General features: G+C 54.8%; 1 protein-coding gene and 1 long non-coding RNA gene across 5 annotated transcripts; both read left to right on the forward strand.

The window, feature by feature from the left end:
* The first annotated feature begins 336 nt into the window (after window positions 1-336).
* On the forward strand, window positions 337-7,271 carry RAD51 (RAD51 recombinase). Of its 4 annotated transcripts, none has more exons than XM_053946710.1 (10): window positions 337-416; window positions 1,300-1,410; window positions 1,838-1,975; window positions 2,368-2,485; window positions 3,040-3,131; window positions 3,752-3,846; window positions 4,708-4,821; window positions 5,148-5,277; window positions 6,594-6,715; window positions 6,982-7,271. In XM_053946710.1, the coding sequence occupies exons 2-10, from the start codon at window positions 1,324-1,326 to the stop codon at window positions 7,103-7,105; spliced, it is 1,020 nt and encodes a 339-aa protein (XP_053802685.1). In that variant the 5' UTR covers window positions 337-416; window positions 1,300-1,323; the 3' UTR covers window positions 7,106-7,271. The 4 variants fall into 4 exon arrangements, with proteins under 4 accessions (XP_053802685.1, XP_053802686.1, XP_053802683.1 ...); XM_053946711.1 differs by lacking the exon at window positions 337-416 and adding an exon at window positions 543-564; XM_053946708.1 differs by lacking the exon at window positions 337-416 and adding an exon at window positions 610-760.
* A 5,479-nt stretch (window positions 7,272-12,750) lies between these two features.
* On the forward strand, window positions 12,751-17,066 carry LOC128790100 (uncharacterized). The gene is made up of 3 exons (XR_008431624.1): window positions 12,751-12,884; window positions 15,751-15,864; window positions 16,454-17,066. It is a non-coding gene; the product is annotated as an uncharacterized LOC128790100 (long non-coding RNA).
* Window positions 17,067-17,375: the final 309 nt, after the last annotated feature.

A 17,375-nucleotide genomic window follows, 5' to 3' on the forward strand; every position in this document is an offset into this window, starting at 1 on the left:
GGAAAGTAAGAGAAAAATAACAGAAAGGAGAGAGAAGCAAAAGGAGGAGAGAAAAAATGAAAAGAGAGGGGAAAGAAAAGGAAAAGTGGGGGGAAGAGAAAAGGAAAGGGGGAAAATAGAAAAGAAGTGCAAAAAGAGAGAAGGGCTGGAAAAAAGAGTGGGGAGGGAAAATGGGAAAAGGAAACAAAAAGGAAGACAAGAAAGAGAGAGGAAGGAAATGGAATTAGAAAGGAAGGCCGCGGTGCCCCGGAGCGCCGCCCATGGCCCGTTCCCGTTCCCGTTCCCGTTCCCGTTCCGCGCCCGGTGCCGCTTCCCGCGCTCCCCTTTAAGGCGCCGCCGGGGCGGGGCGGCGCCTGCGCGGGAGCGGTCACGTGAGGCGGCGGCGGGAGCGCCCGAACGGCCGGAGCGGGGCCGCGGTGAGGAACGGGCACGGGAACGGGAACGGGCACGGGCACGGGGATGGGCACGGGCACGGGCACGGGGTGGGATGGGCTGAGGCGGGCGGGACGGGCCCGGGGCCGCCGGACCTCTGACGCCTATTGGGGCTCCCCCGGCGCCTCCCCGGTGCGGGGAACGGCTGCGAAAGCCTGAGGGGCGTTGGCGGCGGAGGGGTGGGAAGGCCGTCAGCTGTGGGGAGCCATGAGGGGCGTTAAATAAAGGGCTGGAGTCGAGCAAAACGAGGGAACACGGCATGGAGAGTCCGAGGGGTTTTAGATCGCCGGCGGGCGGTACCTGGGAGGTGCTGCTGGCCGGGCTCCCGGTAAGGTTGGGATCGTGGAATGCCGGAATGGCCATGAAGTTCCACCCTCTGCCATGGACAGGGACACCTTCCACTATCTCAGGTTGCTCCAAGCCCCGTCCAACCTGGCCTTAGTCACTTCCAAGGATCCAGGGACAGCCACAGCTTTTCTGTGCCAAAGCCTCAGCACCCTTACAGGGGAAGAATTTCTTCCCAGTATTCAATGTAAGTTTTCCCTCTGTCAGTTTGAATCCATCCCCCCTTGTCCTGTTACAATATTCAAATTGTATTCCCTTGTATCCTTCAGTTTCCCATGACAGCTCCTGCCTGCCATCCTGCTCAGCAATCCCAAGGGTGGTGCAGATCCTCTGCAGGGTCTTCCAGCCCTTTCCAAGGTGTTTGTGGCAGTGCCAAGGACAAACTCTGGGGCACAGCCCCAGCCCCAACATCAGGGGCCAGTTCAGAGGGCTTTTCCAGCTTTAAGAGCTCCATGATTCTGATTCATGTGACCACATAACTTATGGCTAAAAGGGAGCACTGAAATGTCTGGTTCCTTCCAGGGGGTGTCCTGGGCCCTCGCTGCCATGGCCATGCAGATGCAGCTCGAGACCAGTGCAGACACCTCAGCAGAGGAGGAGAGCTTTGGGCCACAGCTCATATCCAGGCTGGAGGTAGGTGAGGAGTTACCTCTGGAGGAAGTTTTCCATAGATGCACTCACTGCTCTTTTTCCTATAATGGAATCCTGTGATGGTTTGGGTTGGAAGGAACCTTAAAAGCTCATCCCATTCCATCCCCTGCCATGGCCAGGGACACCTTTCACTATCCCAGGTTGCTCCCAGCCCCTTCCATCCTAACTTGAGCATTTCCAGGCTCTCCACCAGGGCCTTACCACCTCACCAGGGAAGAACTCCTTACTAATATCCAACCTAAACCTTTTTCTTTAAAAGCAAGGTGAAACTTGAAAACTCTGTTGCTAAATTCTTACTTGTCTACTGTTAAAAAAAAAAAAAAAACAACCAAAAAAACCCCCAGAAATACCCAAAAATACCAACAGGTGTCATTTTTCCTCTCTCTCTCCCTCCCTCCTTCCCTCCCAGCAATGTGGCATAAATGCCAATGATGTGAAGAAGCTGGAAGAAGCTGGATTTCACACAGTGGAGGCCGTGGCTTATGCACCAAAGAAGGAGCTGCTGAATATTAAAGGGATCAGCGAAGCCAAAGCCGACAAAATCTTGGTAAGGATGTCCTGGAACTTTAACAGAAGATATTCCGTGGGTTTATTTCTGCTGGCTGAAAGCATTGTGGTGAATTTGGAAGATCTCCAAAGGGCAGTAAGGGGTGATTAGAGGTGTGAGATGACTTGTGATGGGAAAAGACAAAATGCACCAGGACAGGACTGAACTGAGCAGGTGGGGGACAAGGGGAGGATATTTCTAAAAAAGGGATGTTGGAGCTTTTTCTTGGAGCAGAATTTCAGTTCTGTTCAGAGGTACCAACTAGGGGAAGGTCTATGAAATGTGCATGGAACGATACAGGCACCTCTCCACAAGGCAGGAAATATTAATTACTGGGGGATTAACGAATGTCATTAACTCGCTTGGCACTGCTCAGTTGGGTTTTCCCCCAGGCTGAGGCAGCCAAATTGGTTCCCATGGGCTTCACCACGGCCACAGAATTCCACCAGCGGCGGTCAGAGATCATCCAGATCACCACTGGCTCCAAAGAGCTGGATAAGCTGCTTCAAGGTCAGCATTTTATTATTTCTCTTTCCTGCTTAAGCTCAGTTATTGGGGTGGGGTTTTCCCATGAGTGGGATCCTTGCACAGAACCATGTAAGGCAAGTCCTAGTTGGATGAAAAACCTCTAGGACTGCTCTTCAATAATTGCTTTTATTTTAGAAGCTGCAGAAATAGCTTTTAGTCCTTTTAGTCGTGATGCAAGATCCAGAGCTGTCCATTTTTGAATGTTTCTGGTTTATTTAAGTCCATGATGCATTTAGGGAAATCAAGACCAGGCATCACCATCTCCCCATTCCTCTAGTAATCCAAAAATGAAAACAAGTAATTTCAGCTCTTCAGCGTCTTCAAAAACACCCGTGAACTTCTTAACCACAGCATGAACAAACGTCATGATGGCAAGCAGTTTTCCCTCTTAGCTTTGAAACTTTCAGCCAAATTCAGTGTTTAACTGAGTCTCTGTAAATGTAGTATTTTATATGTGAGATAGATACATAGATCATACGTGTAGCATGTGACCTTTTAAGTTTGATTAATAATTATTATTGTTATTTTCCCTTCAGGAGGAATAGAAACAGGGTCCATAACAGAATTATTCGGGGAATTCCGTACTGGGAAGACGCAGCTGTGTCACACCCTGGCCGTCACCTGTCAGGTGGGGGGTTCACCTCATTACAATCCAATATTCAGACCCCACAGCCTTGGGATATTTGCTAATTATTAGAGGCTTGGACTTAATTTGATCATTCAATTGACTCCCTAAACTTCCCAGCTCAAAGCTGAGCACCTGTCATCATGTGTAGAGTCATGGAATGCTGGAATGGTTTGGCTGGGAAGGGACGTTAAAGCCCATCCAGTTCCATGGGCAGGGACACCTTCCACTAGCCCAGGTTGCTCCAAGCCCCATCCAGCCTGGCCTTGGACACTTCCAGGCATCCAGGGACAGCCACAGCTTCTCTGGGCAACCTGTGCCAAGGCCCTCAGCACCTTCCCAGGGAAGAATTTCTTCCCAATATCTCATTTATCCCTGCTCTGTGTTAGTGGGAAGCCATTCCCCTTTGTGCTGGCACTCCAGGGTGACAGGTACTACAAAAGGAAGGTGTCAGCAGCGATGGGAACCAGGGATCTTTCCTCTCACTTTTCCCAGCTAAATGGGACTTTAATCACAATAACTTGGTATGTTATTTGTTGTATGAGCTCAGTGAGGGCAGATGGCAATATCTGCCCTATTTATGGATGCTTTATTCCCAATTCATTCCTTTCCTTCTCCTTTAGCTCCCCATAGACCGTGGCGGCGGTGAGGGAAAAGCCATGTACATCGACACGGAGGGGACCTTCCGTCCAGAGCGGCTCCTGGCCGTGGCTGAAAGGTCTGTGAGTGGAAGACAGGAATAGATGGACTCACAACTCAGCTGAAAAATGTTTTCCACAGGTCCTGGAGGTTGATTTGGCAGGTGTTCCCTTTGGGAAGCTCTAGTGTTGCCATTCCTCTCCTGTCCCTGCCGCTCTCTCCCCACAGCTCTCATGTTGTTGTCCCTTGGCACAAGGTGATTTCCCTGTCTTTTGCCACTGGAAGGGACTGTGAGCTTCCCAAGTAGCTGGGACAGGACTAGCTGGATCCTGTTTGCTCTTTCGGAAGGGAATTTGATCTAATCCTGCTGGCTTCTCCTGCCACTAGGACTGCTCCCATGTTCCTTGTCACCAGGGAATATTTGGCAGCCAAGCGAAGGAGAGGATGATGTTTGCAGCAGGCACAGGTGTATCTGTGCTGGCCATGTACAGAGTGTCCTTGGAATCAGGGAATCATTCAGGTTGGAGGAGCCCTGGGAGATTCCTGTGCCCAACTGTTCTCCTGGTGCTTCCAAGGCCACCACTGTCCCATGTCTCCAAGTGCCACATCCACATGACTTTAGATCCCTCCAGGGATGGAGCTTCCACCACTGCCCGGGGCAGCCAGTGCCAGGGCTGGACAGCCTTTCCTCTAAGAGACTTCCCAATATCCAGCCTAAACCTCCCCTGGTATCACGTGAGGCCATTTCTGCTTATCCATTACAAATGGTTCCAATCATTCCATTCTCTTTTCATCACCACGAGTTGCATTTTTTCCATCTGTTTTTATATCTGCCAGGGATGTGAGTTTTTCTTCCAGTCTTTTGGCAAAGCTCCTGGCTAACTGCTATGGATGAAGTTATCACTCAAGGTTCATCCCTTTATTTTCCCTGATTTTGCAGGTATGGCCTTTCTGGCAGCGATGTCCTGGACAACGTGGCCTATGCTCGGGGCTTTAACACCGACCACCAGACCCAGCTGCTGTACCAGGCCTCGGCCATGATGGCTGAGTCACGGTAATTACACTGATTTAATGGATTTTGTTCCCACATGGGATTAGCCTTTGGCTTCTCCAGGGAGCCAGTTTGCTCCATGGGCAGTCAGGTGTCAGCAGCACGTCTTGCTGCTGGAATTCTGGGTGCCAGCAACTGGCTCCAGCTGATGTGGCTGCACAAACACAGGGAGTTCATGGTTCCTCAGTGACAGCCTGAGGAGCAAGTTGGAAGCTCAGTTTAGATCTGTGGTTAGAAACAGTGCTGATGATTTCCAAGCTGCCAGGAGAGCTGTGCAGGCAGCTTGGGATTGGAACCGAGACTTAAGAGCCCTGCCTGCCCTTTGCCAGGTACGCGCTGCTGATCGTGGACAGCGCCACGGCCCTGTACCGCACGGATTACTCGGGAAGGGGGGAGCTCTCCGCCAGGCAGATGCACCTGGCCAGGTTCCTGCGGATGCTGCTGCGCCTGGCAGACGAGGTGAGCATCCACTGGCCTTTATGTCATGGGTTGATGCTGGCCAAACACCAGGCACCCACGAAAGCTGCTCACTCACTCAAACCTCCTCTACAACTGGACAGAGAGAAAATGTAATGAAGGGCTTATGAGTTGAGGTAAGGACTGGGAGAAAACACTCATCAATTACCAGCAAGGCTCAGCTTAGAGATTTGAAGTTGTTTCATTACTAACAAAATCAGAGAAGGATAATGAGAAGTAAAATAAGCTCTTAAAAAACCAGTTTACCCCCACTTCTCCCTCCTTCCCAGCTCTACCTTCTATGCCAGTGGCACTGTGAGAAGGGAATGGAGATTTCGGTCAGTTCATCCACCCAAGGCTTCTCCCACTGCTGAGGGAGAAAAGTCCTTCCCCTACTGCATCATGGGGTCCCTTCCACAGGGAGACAGTTCTCTACGAACTTCTCTGATGTGGTTCCATCTCACAAGCAGCAGCTCCATGTGAACTGCTGTAATGTGATTCCATCCCACAGGCAACAGTGCCCTCAAACTGCTGCAGTGTGGGTCACTCTTCCACAGGGTCAGTCCTTCAAGGACAGGCTGCTCCAGCCTGGAAGCAGGGCCCCTCTCCACTGGATCTCCCACTGGACCACAGCCTCCTCCAGGCATCCACCTGCTCCAGCCTGGGCATCTCCTCCACAGGCTGTGGGTGGATCTCTGCATCCCCTGTGGATCCCCACGGGCTGCAGGGAGGATCACCATGGTCCTCACCACGCCCTGCAGAGGAATCTCAACCCTGGCACTTGGAGTGCCTCCTCCCCCTCCTCCTTCACTGCCCTTGGTGTCTGGATGTTCTCATATTCTCACTCTTACTCTTCTCTAGCTGGAATTGAAGCTGCACCACGAGTTCTGTTTTGATTTCTTCTTAAATCTGTTATCGCATTGGTGATAACAATTATCACAATGGTGGCGTTACCACCATTTCTGATTGGCCCAGCCTTGACCAGCAGCATGTCCCCCTTGGAGCCATCCTGGAATTGGCTCTGCCAGACATGGTGGAAGCTTCCAGCAGCTTCTCACAGAAGCCACCTCTATGCCCCCCCCCCCCCGCTACCAAATCCTGGCTATAGAACCCAATACGATTGCCAAAGTAAAACTCATCGGTTTTCTTACAAACCCCAGCGATTTGGTCACAAGGGCTTAGTCTCCACCTCTGCTCCCATTGGTTTGGAGAGGCTGGATCCCACGCTTATGGACACCAGGAGTGCCCCTGTATCCTTTTCCCCTGTTTTTCTGTTCTGATTGTGGGAAATAATTGGGTTTGGGTTGTTTCTCCTGCAGTTTGGCGTGGCCGTCGTCATCACGAACCAGGTGGTGGCACAGGTAGACGGAGCCGCCATGTTTGCTGCAGATCCCAAAAAGCCCATCGGAGGCAATATCATTGCTCATGCTTCCACCACCAGGTGAGACAAGAGGTGGTCATATGCCAGGAGCCTGGGTTGGGAATGTTTTATGGAATTGGCCGAGTAGCTTTTACTGCTGGGGTTCCCAGTCTGTCCATGGCAGGCCCAGCCTGTGCTTCAGCTCAGCGCCACTCTGGGCCCTCAGTCCGCAGGGAAATGAACGTCTCGGGCAGTTCCTACAGCTCTGTTTGCTCCTTTATGGATTGGGATGATTTTCTGGGAGTAGGCTGGCCATCCTGACCTGTTTCCTTCCCTCTCCCTGTCAGGCTGTACCTGCGGAAAGGCCGAGGTGAGACCAGGATCTGTAAAATCTACGACTCTCCGTGTCTTCCTGAGGCTGAAGCCATGTTTGCTATCAATGCCGACGGAGTGGGAGATGCTAAAGACTGAAAACTCCTTTTCCTGCCCTGAATCCCAAGACTCTGTGTCTGTAAGAGGCTCCTTTCCTGGTGGCACCTTAGGGATACTTCCCAAGGCAGCGGGCAGAGGAAGCTGTGGCGTGCCAGCGTGGGAACCATCGGGACACACGGAGCTCGGCCGCGGCTGTTGGAAGAGATCTCCCTCCAGGCTGCAGGCACAGATGAGCTCCGTGTGCTTCCTCAGCAGCATTCCCAGAGGACCATACCCTGCGTGTTTCCCTGGATCCCACCATGGACACGCTGCAGCAGAATCTTGGTGGCCACAGTTGGGAATTGGAAGCAAAGCTGAAGGGTTTGTCCACTAACAGAAGTGGTGATTTATAAACCAAAGCACAGTGGGGTATTCCACACGAGGATTTGGGATTGGTGATGGTCCCAATCCATCATCTTTCTGTTCATTTTCTTTTGGATGCTGCAGCCTGCTGGGCTGCGGGAGCTGTTCCTTTACATTTCTGTTTAATTTTCTGTATTCTGTTAATTCTCTGGAAATCTGCTTTTAATAAAAAGGCTCCTGAGGATATTGATGATGTCCCAGGTTCCTGGGATTCACAGGTGTGTGTTCAGCCCAAGGATTGTTCTGGCTGGCAGAAGCTGCACCAATCTCTCAGGAATCTCAGTCTGGGTTTGTCTTTTCTCCCAATTCTCCTCAGTTTGGGGGTGCAGTGCAGCGCTGCCCTGTGGATCTTCTGGAAGAGTTTTGGGGTTAAAAAGATTCTTTTCTATCCTGCAGTTTTTCCTCTAGAACTTGATTAAAAAGAATAATGTGTTGATGTGATCTTAATTGGCTTATTTGCATTGGTTAATTAAAGCAGATCATTGAGAAGGGGCTTGAGCACCCCTTGGCTGGAGCTGGCAGTTCTTCTTCATTGTCTCTTCATTCTTTGAATTTATTTTAATTATTTCTTAAGCAATGGCTGCAATTAAGATACACGGTGAGGAGAACAGCATTGCTGCCCTGCTGGATTGGGAAATCCAAGTGCAATTCCTTGGAGAGATTGAGGGGATGGGGAGCTGAGCCTCAGGCTGGGTTTTGGCAGCAGGAATTGGGTGAGGAGGGGAGAGGGGAGATCCCCCAAAACTGGTTAAAGCCAATTCTGCTGGGTTTGGGTGCCCTCACCCCAGAAAGGATCCTGGTTAAAGGGGACTTGAGGAAGCAGCAGGATGTGCTGGGGGGGCTGTGCTGGAACCCCCAGCCCCTGGCCAGGGATGGTGGGCAGTGCCAGGTTCACAGGGACACTACGGAGGGGCTGTGCTGGGATCCCCAAATTCCTGCCAGGAGTGCTAGGAAGTGTCAGCTCCATGGGGACACAGTAGAAGGGGTGTGCTGGGATCCCCCAAATTCCAGCCAGGAGTGCTGGGCGCTGCCAGACCAGTGAAATGCCAGGTGCTGAGCACGAGAGAACATAATAGGAAATCTCTCTGGATCTGGCATTTCACTGGAGTCCCACAGGCTGAAAATCCCACACAAACAGCTGGAATCGAGGCCGATCGATCACACAGAAGCCAGTCCGGGAGAGGAAATGAGCTGTTCCACAGGTGTATTTTTCCCAATGTGTTTTTATTTAAAGCAGAACATTGCCCGCCCCTCCCACCTACCTCAATCCCATATCCTTTATTTTTGGGGTTTCGCTATGAGAATTATCTGCCTACGCTGGATAAAAAAATTCCAAAAAAATTCCGAAAATATTCCTCCGGTGCTACGGGGACCAGCGGGCTTTGCGGGGGTTCCGGGGCCGTGGCGGGACCGCGCCCGGAGCCCCGGCGGAACGGGGGCGGAGCGGGAGCGGCCGCGCCGGGCTCCGCCCCAGCGCCCGTCCCGGAGCGGCTCCTCCCGCCCGCGGCGAGCCCGGTCCCCATCCCAGCCCCAGTCCCGCCCGGTCCTCCAGCGGACACGGGCGGGACCCGGCCCCGGAGCCCCGGTGCCAGCGCCGGGAGCAGCCCCGGCTCGGCCCAGCTGTGAGGGGCGGGGCCGCGAGCGATGGCCCCGCCCCCATCGCGAGCAGGGCGGGGCTCCGTGGGGCGGGGCCGGTTCCAGGGGCGGGGCCGGCCCGGCTCAGGTGCGCGGGGCCCCAGCGCGGCTGCGCGGGGCGGGGCCGAGGTCATTTAATGCCCGGAAATCGCCTCCGGCGCCATTTGCTCACTCAGAGCACGGTGAGGGCGGCTGCTCCCTGTCCGCGCTCCCCAGGAGGGGCGCGGGGCCTTCGGTCTCCCCTCATGTCCCATTCTCTACCCCTCCTTCCTTCTCCCCGTGCTGCCCTGCTTTCTTCTCCTTTCCCTCTCTTCTCTCTCTCCCCCAAACCCTCACCGCCTTTCTCCCCAACCCCCGCACACTCCTTCCTCTCCTGTCCCAACCCCGTTAATTCCTTTATTCCCCTTCTCTCCCTCCTCTGTCCGCGTTCCTTCTCCTCCCTTCCAGGCCTTTCCCTTCTCCTCCCGCTTTCCTCCGCACCCCGATCCCCCTTCTCTGCCCCTCCTCATCTCCTCCATATCTCTTCTCTCCCCGTCCTCCCCTCTCCCCTCCCCGCAGCCGCGGGGCTCGGGGCGCCGGAGAATAAAGCCCAGAGGGCCGGAGCCCGGCGCCCCCCGCCCCCGCTGGGAGCCCCCACACCGGGCGGTTCTCAAGGACCGCCCGACACCGCCGGGGGTCCGGCTTTGCCCACGTCACAGTGGGGGCTCCCCGGCGGGGTCGGAGCTGGGGGTGAGGGAGGGACCCCTCCTCCGGAGGGGGTCCTGGGAGGGGGGTGGTGGGGCTGGGGTGGGTCAGGGAGGGCCCCCTCCTCAGGAGGGGGTCCGAGGGGGTTGGGGTGGGGGAGGGAGGGAGGGAGGGGGGGTCGGGCCCCCTCCGGAGGAGGGGGTCCCGGGGGGAGTCGGGGTGGGCCCCCTCCGGAGGAGGGGGTCCGGGGGAGGGGGGCGGGGCGGAGGGGGCACTCCTCCCTCCCGTCCCCGCCCCCTCCCCCGGGTCCCCTCCTCCGGACGGGGCTCATCCCGGCCCCCTCCCCGGGACCCCCTCCTCCGGACCGGGGCCCGGGGGGGGGGGGGGGGGGGGGGGGGGGGGGGGGGGGAAGCAGAGGGGGTCACGTCACTCTGCAGCGTGAGCACACACAGAGATCACCCGACAAACAAACGGCCCCTCCCGTTCTGCCCCCCTCCCACCCCACCCGCCCCCTCCCTCCCTCCCCCGGGCCCCGGTCCGGAGGAGGGGTCCCGGGGAGGGGGCCGGGATGAGCCCCGTCCGGAGGAGGGGACCCGGGGGAGGGGGCAGGGACTGGAGGGAGGAGTCCCCCCTCAGCCCCACCCCCTCCCCCGGACCCCCTCCTCCGGAGGGGGCCCTCCCCCCGAACCCCCCGCCCCCCGGGCCCCCTCCTCCGGAGGGGCCCTCCCTGACCCACCCAACCCCTGCCCCCCAAACCCTCTCCCGCCCCGGGAACCCCCAGTGTGATGTAGGGAAAGCCGGAGCCCCGGCGGTGGCGGGCGGTGTGTTTGACCGGTGTGGGGGGACCCGCCGAGCGGGCCCGGCCCCGTGTGGGGCTCCAGGGACAGCGAGGGGCGCCGGGCTCCGGCCCTCTGGGCTTTATTCTCCGGCGCCCCGAGCCCCGCGGCTGCGGGGGAAAGACGGAGAGGATGGAGGACGGGAATAGGGGGGCAGAGGGGGTGGTCAGCGGGGAGTCAAGGACGGAGGGCAGGTGGGGGGGCTCGGGGTGTACCGGGCCGTAGGGAGAGGGGACAGGGGAGGTGGGCTGGGAAGGAAGGAAGGGTAGAGAACGGGGTGAGAGGAATGAAGGCAGACTGGGGGGAAGGTGGGGGGAGAAGGTAGCACGGAAAGGGGGCAGGGGGAGCCGAGGTGGAGGAAAAGCCTGGAAGGAGGAGGGGTAGAGTGGAGGCCCGGTTGGGTTTGGGGTGTGCAGGGCGAGGGGAAAGGGGAGTAGGAGGGGACCGGGCTGGGCCGGGGGGAGAGGGAGGGGAGGGGGGGAGGGTGTAGGGGGTGGGGGAGGGGAGGAAGGGCGGGGGTAAAGGAGAGTTATAGAGAAAGCAAAGCATAGAAGAAAATAAGTAAATAGGAAGAGAAATAAAGAGCCCAACCCAATCGCAACCCTCCTCACCGAGCACCGAGGGGGCAAATGGCTCCTGGGGCGACTCCCGGGGCTTAAATCCCCTCGGCCCCGCCCCGCGCAGCCGCTCTGGGGCCCGCGCACCTGAGCCGGCCCCGCCCCTCACACCTGAGCCGGCCCCGCCCCTCACACCTGAGCCGGCCCCGCCCCTCACACCTGAGCCGGCCCCGTCCCGCCCCGCCCGCGCCCGTAAATCCCGGCGGATCCGCGCCCGCTCCGCTTTGTGCGGTGGATGCTTATCCTGGGACGAGGCGGAGATGTCGCTGGGAGCGCTGTGTGGAGATTTGGACCAGGGGCTGCTCCCGGCGCTACGCTCGAGGAGCTGAGGTGGAAACGGGACCCGGGCTTGGAGATTCGGGTCCGGGCCCTGCCGGTGTCTTCTGGGTGTCCCGGGGCGAGTGGGCTGCGGGTCCTGGAGCCGCAAGACCGGGGCGGGACTGGGGCAGGGATCGGGATAGGCATCGCCGCGGGAAGGAGGAGCCGCTCCGGGACGGTCGCTGCGGCCGAGCTCGGCGCTGCCGCTCCTGCTTCGACTGCGGTTGCAGCCGGCACGGGGCTGGGGCCCCGCCGGTGCTTCGGACAGGTCCCGCTGCGGCCGCGGGGAGCCGCGGCTGTGCCGGTGCCGGGCCCAGCAGGAGGGCGGCGCTTTCCCGGAGCAGGCGCTGGATCGCGGCTGGAAGCGGGCGGGGCGCGGGGACCGCCCGTGCCGGCCCCGGGACCCCTCAGAGGCCGCCGCTCCCTCAGCGCCGCCCCCTGGCGGACACGGAGCGGGGCTGCGAGTGCGGCGGCCCCCGGTGCGCGCTCCCGGAGCCCCCGGTGCGCGCTCCCGGAGCCCCCGGTGCGCGCTCCCGCGGTCCCGGCGCCCCAAGGCCACCGCAGCCCCTGCGCAGAGCAGCGCCCACCCCCCCTCCCCTGTGCCCGCGGCCCCGCGGAACGAGCGGGGCTGCATCGCCGCGGGCCGGAGGAGCCGCTCCGGGCCGGGCGCTGGGGCCGAGCCCGGCGCTGCCGCTCCCGCTCCGGCTGTGCCCGGTGCGGGTCGGGGCCCCGCCGGGGCTCGGTTCTGCTCGGGCCGCTCATCCGACACCTGCCAGGTGAGACCTGATGCTCTCCTTCCTCCCCCCACTTTCCCTGTGGTTCACACTCTCCAATGCAAAACAACTGTGCGTTTAAAAAAACAGTGAGAACTGTTTATTTCTAGAGCACAGGATCTTCTGAGTTAGAAAGAGCCACGAGGATCATCGGGTCTCACGATGATAAGTGACTGGCCCGTGTGGGCGTTAAACTCGGAATCCTGCCCATCTCAGCACCCTGCTCCAAGCACCTGAGCCAATCTCAGGGTCAGGAGGAAAGTCCTGCCTGGGATGGGAATGCCTATGCAAATCAGCAAATTTTCTGTTAATGCTGCTTTACACACCAGCCTCTGGAATAGTTCTAGGGCAGAACTGGCTGGCAGCTAACATGACAACACAAAACTCTTCCCATAATCCTGATTTCCTACCTTTAACAGCATCTCCCTAACAGCTGTAAAATAGCCCAAGGAACAGCTGGCATTGCCTGGGAATGTTGGCACGTTGGGTTTGCAGAGGAGCTCAGACAGCAATTCCTGGTGCCCAGCTCCTGGAGCTCCCACACACCCACCAGGTATGTCCCAGCCAACCCAATCCCTTCCCTTCCAGCCTGGGGACAGCCTCCAGCAGCAGCGTTAAAGCCAAGGGAATTTCCCTCACAGAAATTCAATCCCAAGCAATGCCCTCGGAGATGCCGTAAAATAAAAGGTTAGAGTTGGATGAAGTGTTGTTTGAATGAAGTTTGGAGTTTTTCAAGGAGCCAGCTGGAACTGCAGAACTGAGGGGAGGCTTTCACAGGGGGGTCACAGTGCAGGTGCCCTGAAGGCAGGGATGTGCATCCCTTTCCTCAGGGAAAAGAACTCCCAGAGGCCACTCCCGAGGCTCTGGAATGAGCTTGGCTTCTGCAGGGAGAGATGTCCTCCCCTGGGCACAGGGGCTGCCTCAGCACGGCCGGGAGCGCGTCCGGCCACCGCCCTCTGCTGCTTTCAAACATCACCTGGAGCCCGAGCTCAGGGGGTGGAACCCACTGAGTTCCAGGGAACTCTGTCAGCCACCCCCAGGGACATGGGTGGGGCTGGGGGATGAATAAATAGCAAAGGGTTATAAATAGGAAATGCTCTGGAATATCAACCTGTCCTTGTCCTGATCCCACTGAACTTCCTTGAAACCTCTGCTGGTTCCTGGCACAACTGGTGTTAAATAAGCAGCTCTGTGTGGGAATATCCATGCTGCATGAGGCACTGTGAGATTATTCCAGCAGGAATTCAGCAGGGAATTCAGGGCTATAGCTCTAATTCATCTAAACAGCAAAGCTGAACCCCAAATGTGGGCACCACACAGGGAACAATCTTTGTGCTGCCCTGCCAGCCAAAGCCCTGGGCTGGGAAATTTCAGCAGCCAAATGGATGGAATGATCTAAGTCCCAGCAACCAGCATTTTGACCTCTATATATTACCTATTTTTAAAACTGAAAACCACACAGGTTTTGTCTCATCAACTAAATGTTCATTCTGCCCCCTACAAATTATATCAGATATCTTCTCCAAAATAATTCTACAGATTATTTCAAGTTTTACTCCCAAAGCCTTTCCTCAAATAAGTCAACTACTAGTTGTCTTATTTTTACCTCAAAATACTAATACTCCATCCTGGAGAAAATATTGATTTCTACAGCCAAAATTTTAATTACCTGTCCATAAGTGATTACCTCAGTTTACCTCATTATGATCATTCTCTTCCCTGGGGAATATTTCACATTCCCTCAACAAATACTCCCTGTCTGTCCCCTTCTGATTTCCTCACTTTTTACAAAAAAGCATTCTTTCTCTACTCTGGAGATGACCACAAGATTTACCCTAATATTTTTCCCTACCTATCCACTCCCTATTTCCTCATTTCCACCTCAATATTTCCCTTCTTTCCCCTATGGATGCTTTCAGTTCCCCCCCTCCCAGTAATTTCCCTACCTGTCCATAACTGATTACCTCAGTTTACCCCATGAAATGCATTGTCTGTGCTACAGATCACCTCAGATTTTACCCCTGAAATTTTCCCTACCTCTCCACTGCTCAGTACCTATTTTTTACCTCAAAATACTCATTTTTTACCATGGAGATTCCCCCTCAAGTTTTACTCCTCAGATTTACCCATCTGTCCACAGCAATTTTACCTCAGGATGTTCCTGCTCTTTCCAAAAGATAATCTCACATTTTACCCCCTCAATTTTACCTACCTGCCCAATACTGATTACCTCATTTTTACCTCAAAATATTAATTTTTTTTCACTCACAGATTAACTCAAATTTTATTACCAAATTGCCTATTTTGTCCCCTGTATACTAACTAGGTTTTAAAACCAAAACCACACAAGTTATGTCTGTCTTATCCCTGAATTCTGTCCCCTACACATCACATCAGTTTTTCTCAAAAACATACAACCTTCTTACATATTAGCTCAGGGTTTGCCCCCCAAATTCTCCCTAGCTGGTCCACTCCTGGTCACCTAATTTCTACCTCAATATGTTCATTATCTGCCCTACAAATCTTCCCCAGTTTTACCCCCAAAATTTCTTTGCCTACCCCCAGTGACTGCCTCAGTTCATGTCAGTGTTCACTCTCTCCCTAGAGATTTACTCCAGTTTTACTCCCAGAATTTTCCTTACCTGTCCCAAATTTATTACCTCATTTTTACCTTAAAATATTTATTCTCAACCTTTAGATTATTTTATTATTCCTCTATGTGTCCACTACTGATCCCCTCATTTTCCCTTCACCATGTAGCTTCTCTCATGATTTACCCCCCCAAATTTATCTGTCTACTATACTGATGACCTCATTTTTACCTCAAAATGTGAATTCCCTGCCCTACAGATTATTCCATATTATTTTTGCCCCTCAAAATTTCCCCATCTGCCCACAACTGATTCCCTCACGTTATCTCAGTATCTTCATGCTCTCCTCTAGAGATTAGCTCAGATTTAGCCCCAGATTTTCCCTACATGCTCAGTACTCATCACCTCATTTTTCCCTCAAAGTGATAATTCTCTACTCTTGAGATTTTGTCAAGTTTTGCCTCCAAAATTTTCCTTTACTTCCTACAAATGAATACCACTCATTTTACCACTTTCCTAAAAATTAGTACCTCAGTGTTACTCCAATATATTAATTCTGTCCCCTACAGATTACATTGAGTTTTACTCTCAAAATTTTCCTTGTGGTACAACATTGATTAGCTCTTTTCTACTATAAAAATCTGCATTCTCTCCCCTAAACATCACCTCAGCTTTTCCCTCAAGTGTGTCACCTTGCTCTCCTTGACATCCCTTCACGTTTTCCTACACAAACAGTTCTTGTGTCCCCTCTCAACTGCCCCAGGTTTTCAGCTACAAATGTCAGAAAACATTTCTGCAACTAATAATTAATAATTATTAATTCCCCAGTGAGAAGAACATGAACTCACAACCATTAAGGCCTGGCAGTCCCCTGCAGTGAGAGCTCAGCACACATCCAGAGGCAATTCCAGCATCTGAAAGGAAGAAAGGAAGAAGAAAAAGGTGATTTCTTCTCTTTCAAAATTACTTCAAGTTCCCAGACCCAAACCAACCTTTACCCTTGATTTTGGCTGGGTGAATCCTGAGCAGCGGGCACAGGTCCTGTCATTCCTGCTGATGGGGGTGATGCTTTCTGGGGAAATCAGCTGATTTCCAAAGTTCACTGCCTGCCCCATGCCTGATCTGCACAGGAGAAAACCTCTTCCATGAAGGGATTTTGCTCCATCCAATCCCATCTGCCCAGGCTGCTCCATGTGGATGTTGCCAGGCTGGGGCAGCACAGGCAGATGCAGCTCTCAGCTCTCTCTGCTCCAAACACAGCTCTGGGCTCCTTTGCAAACTCCTCTGCTCTGAGGTTTTCTCCAGGAGAACTCAAGGAATGGCTCATGGCAGGGTGGAGATTAAGTTATCACAGAGGGAAGTAAAGGATAAATATTCCTGTAAGAGCCTTTGGATCTGCTGGGCTGAATTGGGAAGGGGACATTCATTCCCTGCAGTGCAAATGCACAACAACCTCCAACAAAAGCAAATCCTGACAGGTGGGGTCTGAAAGCACCACTTGGACAAACCTCATTGTCATTCTTCCTTTCAGGCACCTTTGCAATCAAACTCTGAAGCTGACAAGCCCAAAAGCTCTGGAGTCTGTCTGCTCTGGAACAAAAGGATACTCCCAGGGATGAGGCACATTCCCAGCAAACGCTCCCAACACGGCACAGGGGCACCACTGGAGCTCGTGTTGGGGCTGGGAAGGGCTGCCAGGAGGACACAGCCCCCAGCTGGGGTGGCAGTGGCAGTGGCAGCAGCAAATTCCCACAGCCTGATGGCACAGCAGAGGGACAAAGGCCAGCAATGGCCACGGGAGCTGCAGGTTTCATTCTGCTCCCTGCGCTGCCACATCCCGGCAGGAAATCTCCAGGGGGGACAGAAACTCCCTGGGTGCACAAAGTGCAGCATCTGTGCCCCTGATCCTGCTGAAACTCAGAGTGTGGGGCCGACCCCCCAAGGTAAACACTGCCCTGCCTGCATCAGCCTCAGCCACTGCCCCAGTTCTCAGCTCCCACTGCTCCGGGGCTGCCCCACATTCCTGACCAGGAGCCAAAGGCCCCTTTGGACAGGGCTCTCTCTGTGTCTCAGGCCTTGGGGACTGCAGGGACCAGGGCAAGGACAGCCTGAAACCAGGGCAGAGCCCTCTGGGGACAACTGGGGACTCACCCCACACCACGGGCACGACCAGGGGCCCTCCAGTGCAGGCTGGAGCCCGTTGGGTTTGGCTGCTCAAACACCAAAGCTTTGGGCAGAGATGGGATGAGTTAAGTGGTTTTTCCTGTCCTGAAAGGGAGGAGAAAATGGAAATTAGGTCCACTCTGGAAGTCAAAGGCTCCTGGCTTTCCTATTTCTGTTCTGATTGCCCACTATGGGGCTCTAGCCATAAAAAATGAGAGGTGACACCAAATTAAAGTGCCTCTTTTCAACATTTTATTCCTTATTATTTTCATACATAAAAAGGATGCCAA

This window comes from Vidua chalybeata, chromosome 6 (genome assembly GCF_026979565.1).
Source record: "Vidua chalybeata isolate OUT-0048 chromosome 6, bVidCha1 merged haplotype, whole genome shotgun sequence".
In the NCBI taxonomy this organism is placed as follows: Eukaryota; Metazoa; Chordata; class Aves; order Passeriformes; family Viduidae; genus Vidua; species Vidua chalybeata.

What these genes read in the sequence shown, in the direction of transcription:
- RAD51 (XM_053946708.1), top strand. Translation starts at nt 692, where the DNA reads ATGGAGAGTCCGAGGGGTTTTAGATCGCCGGCGGGCGGTACCTGGGAG. An exon ending in CCAAAGCCGACAAAATCTTG is followed by an intron (nt 1,976 to 2,367) that starts GTAAGGATGTCC and finishes GTTTTCCCCCAG; the next exon opens with GCTGAGGCAGCCAAATTGGT. An exon ending in GCCATGATGGCTGAGTCACG is followed by an intron (nt 4,822 to 5,147) that starts GTAATTACACTG and finishes GCCCTTTGCCAG; the next exon opens with GTACGCGCTGCTGATCGTGG.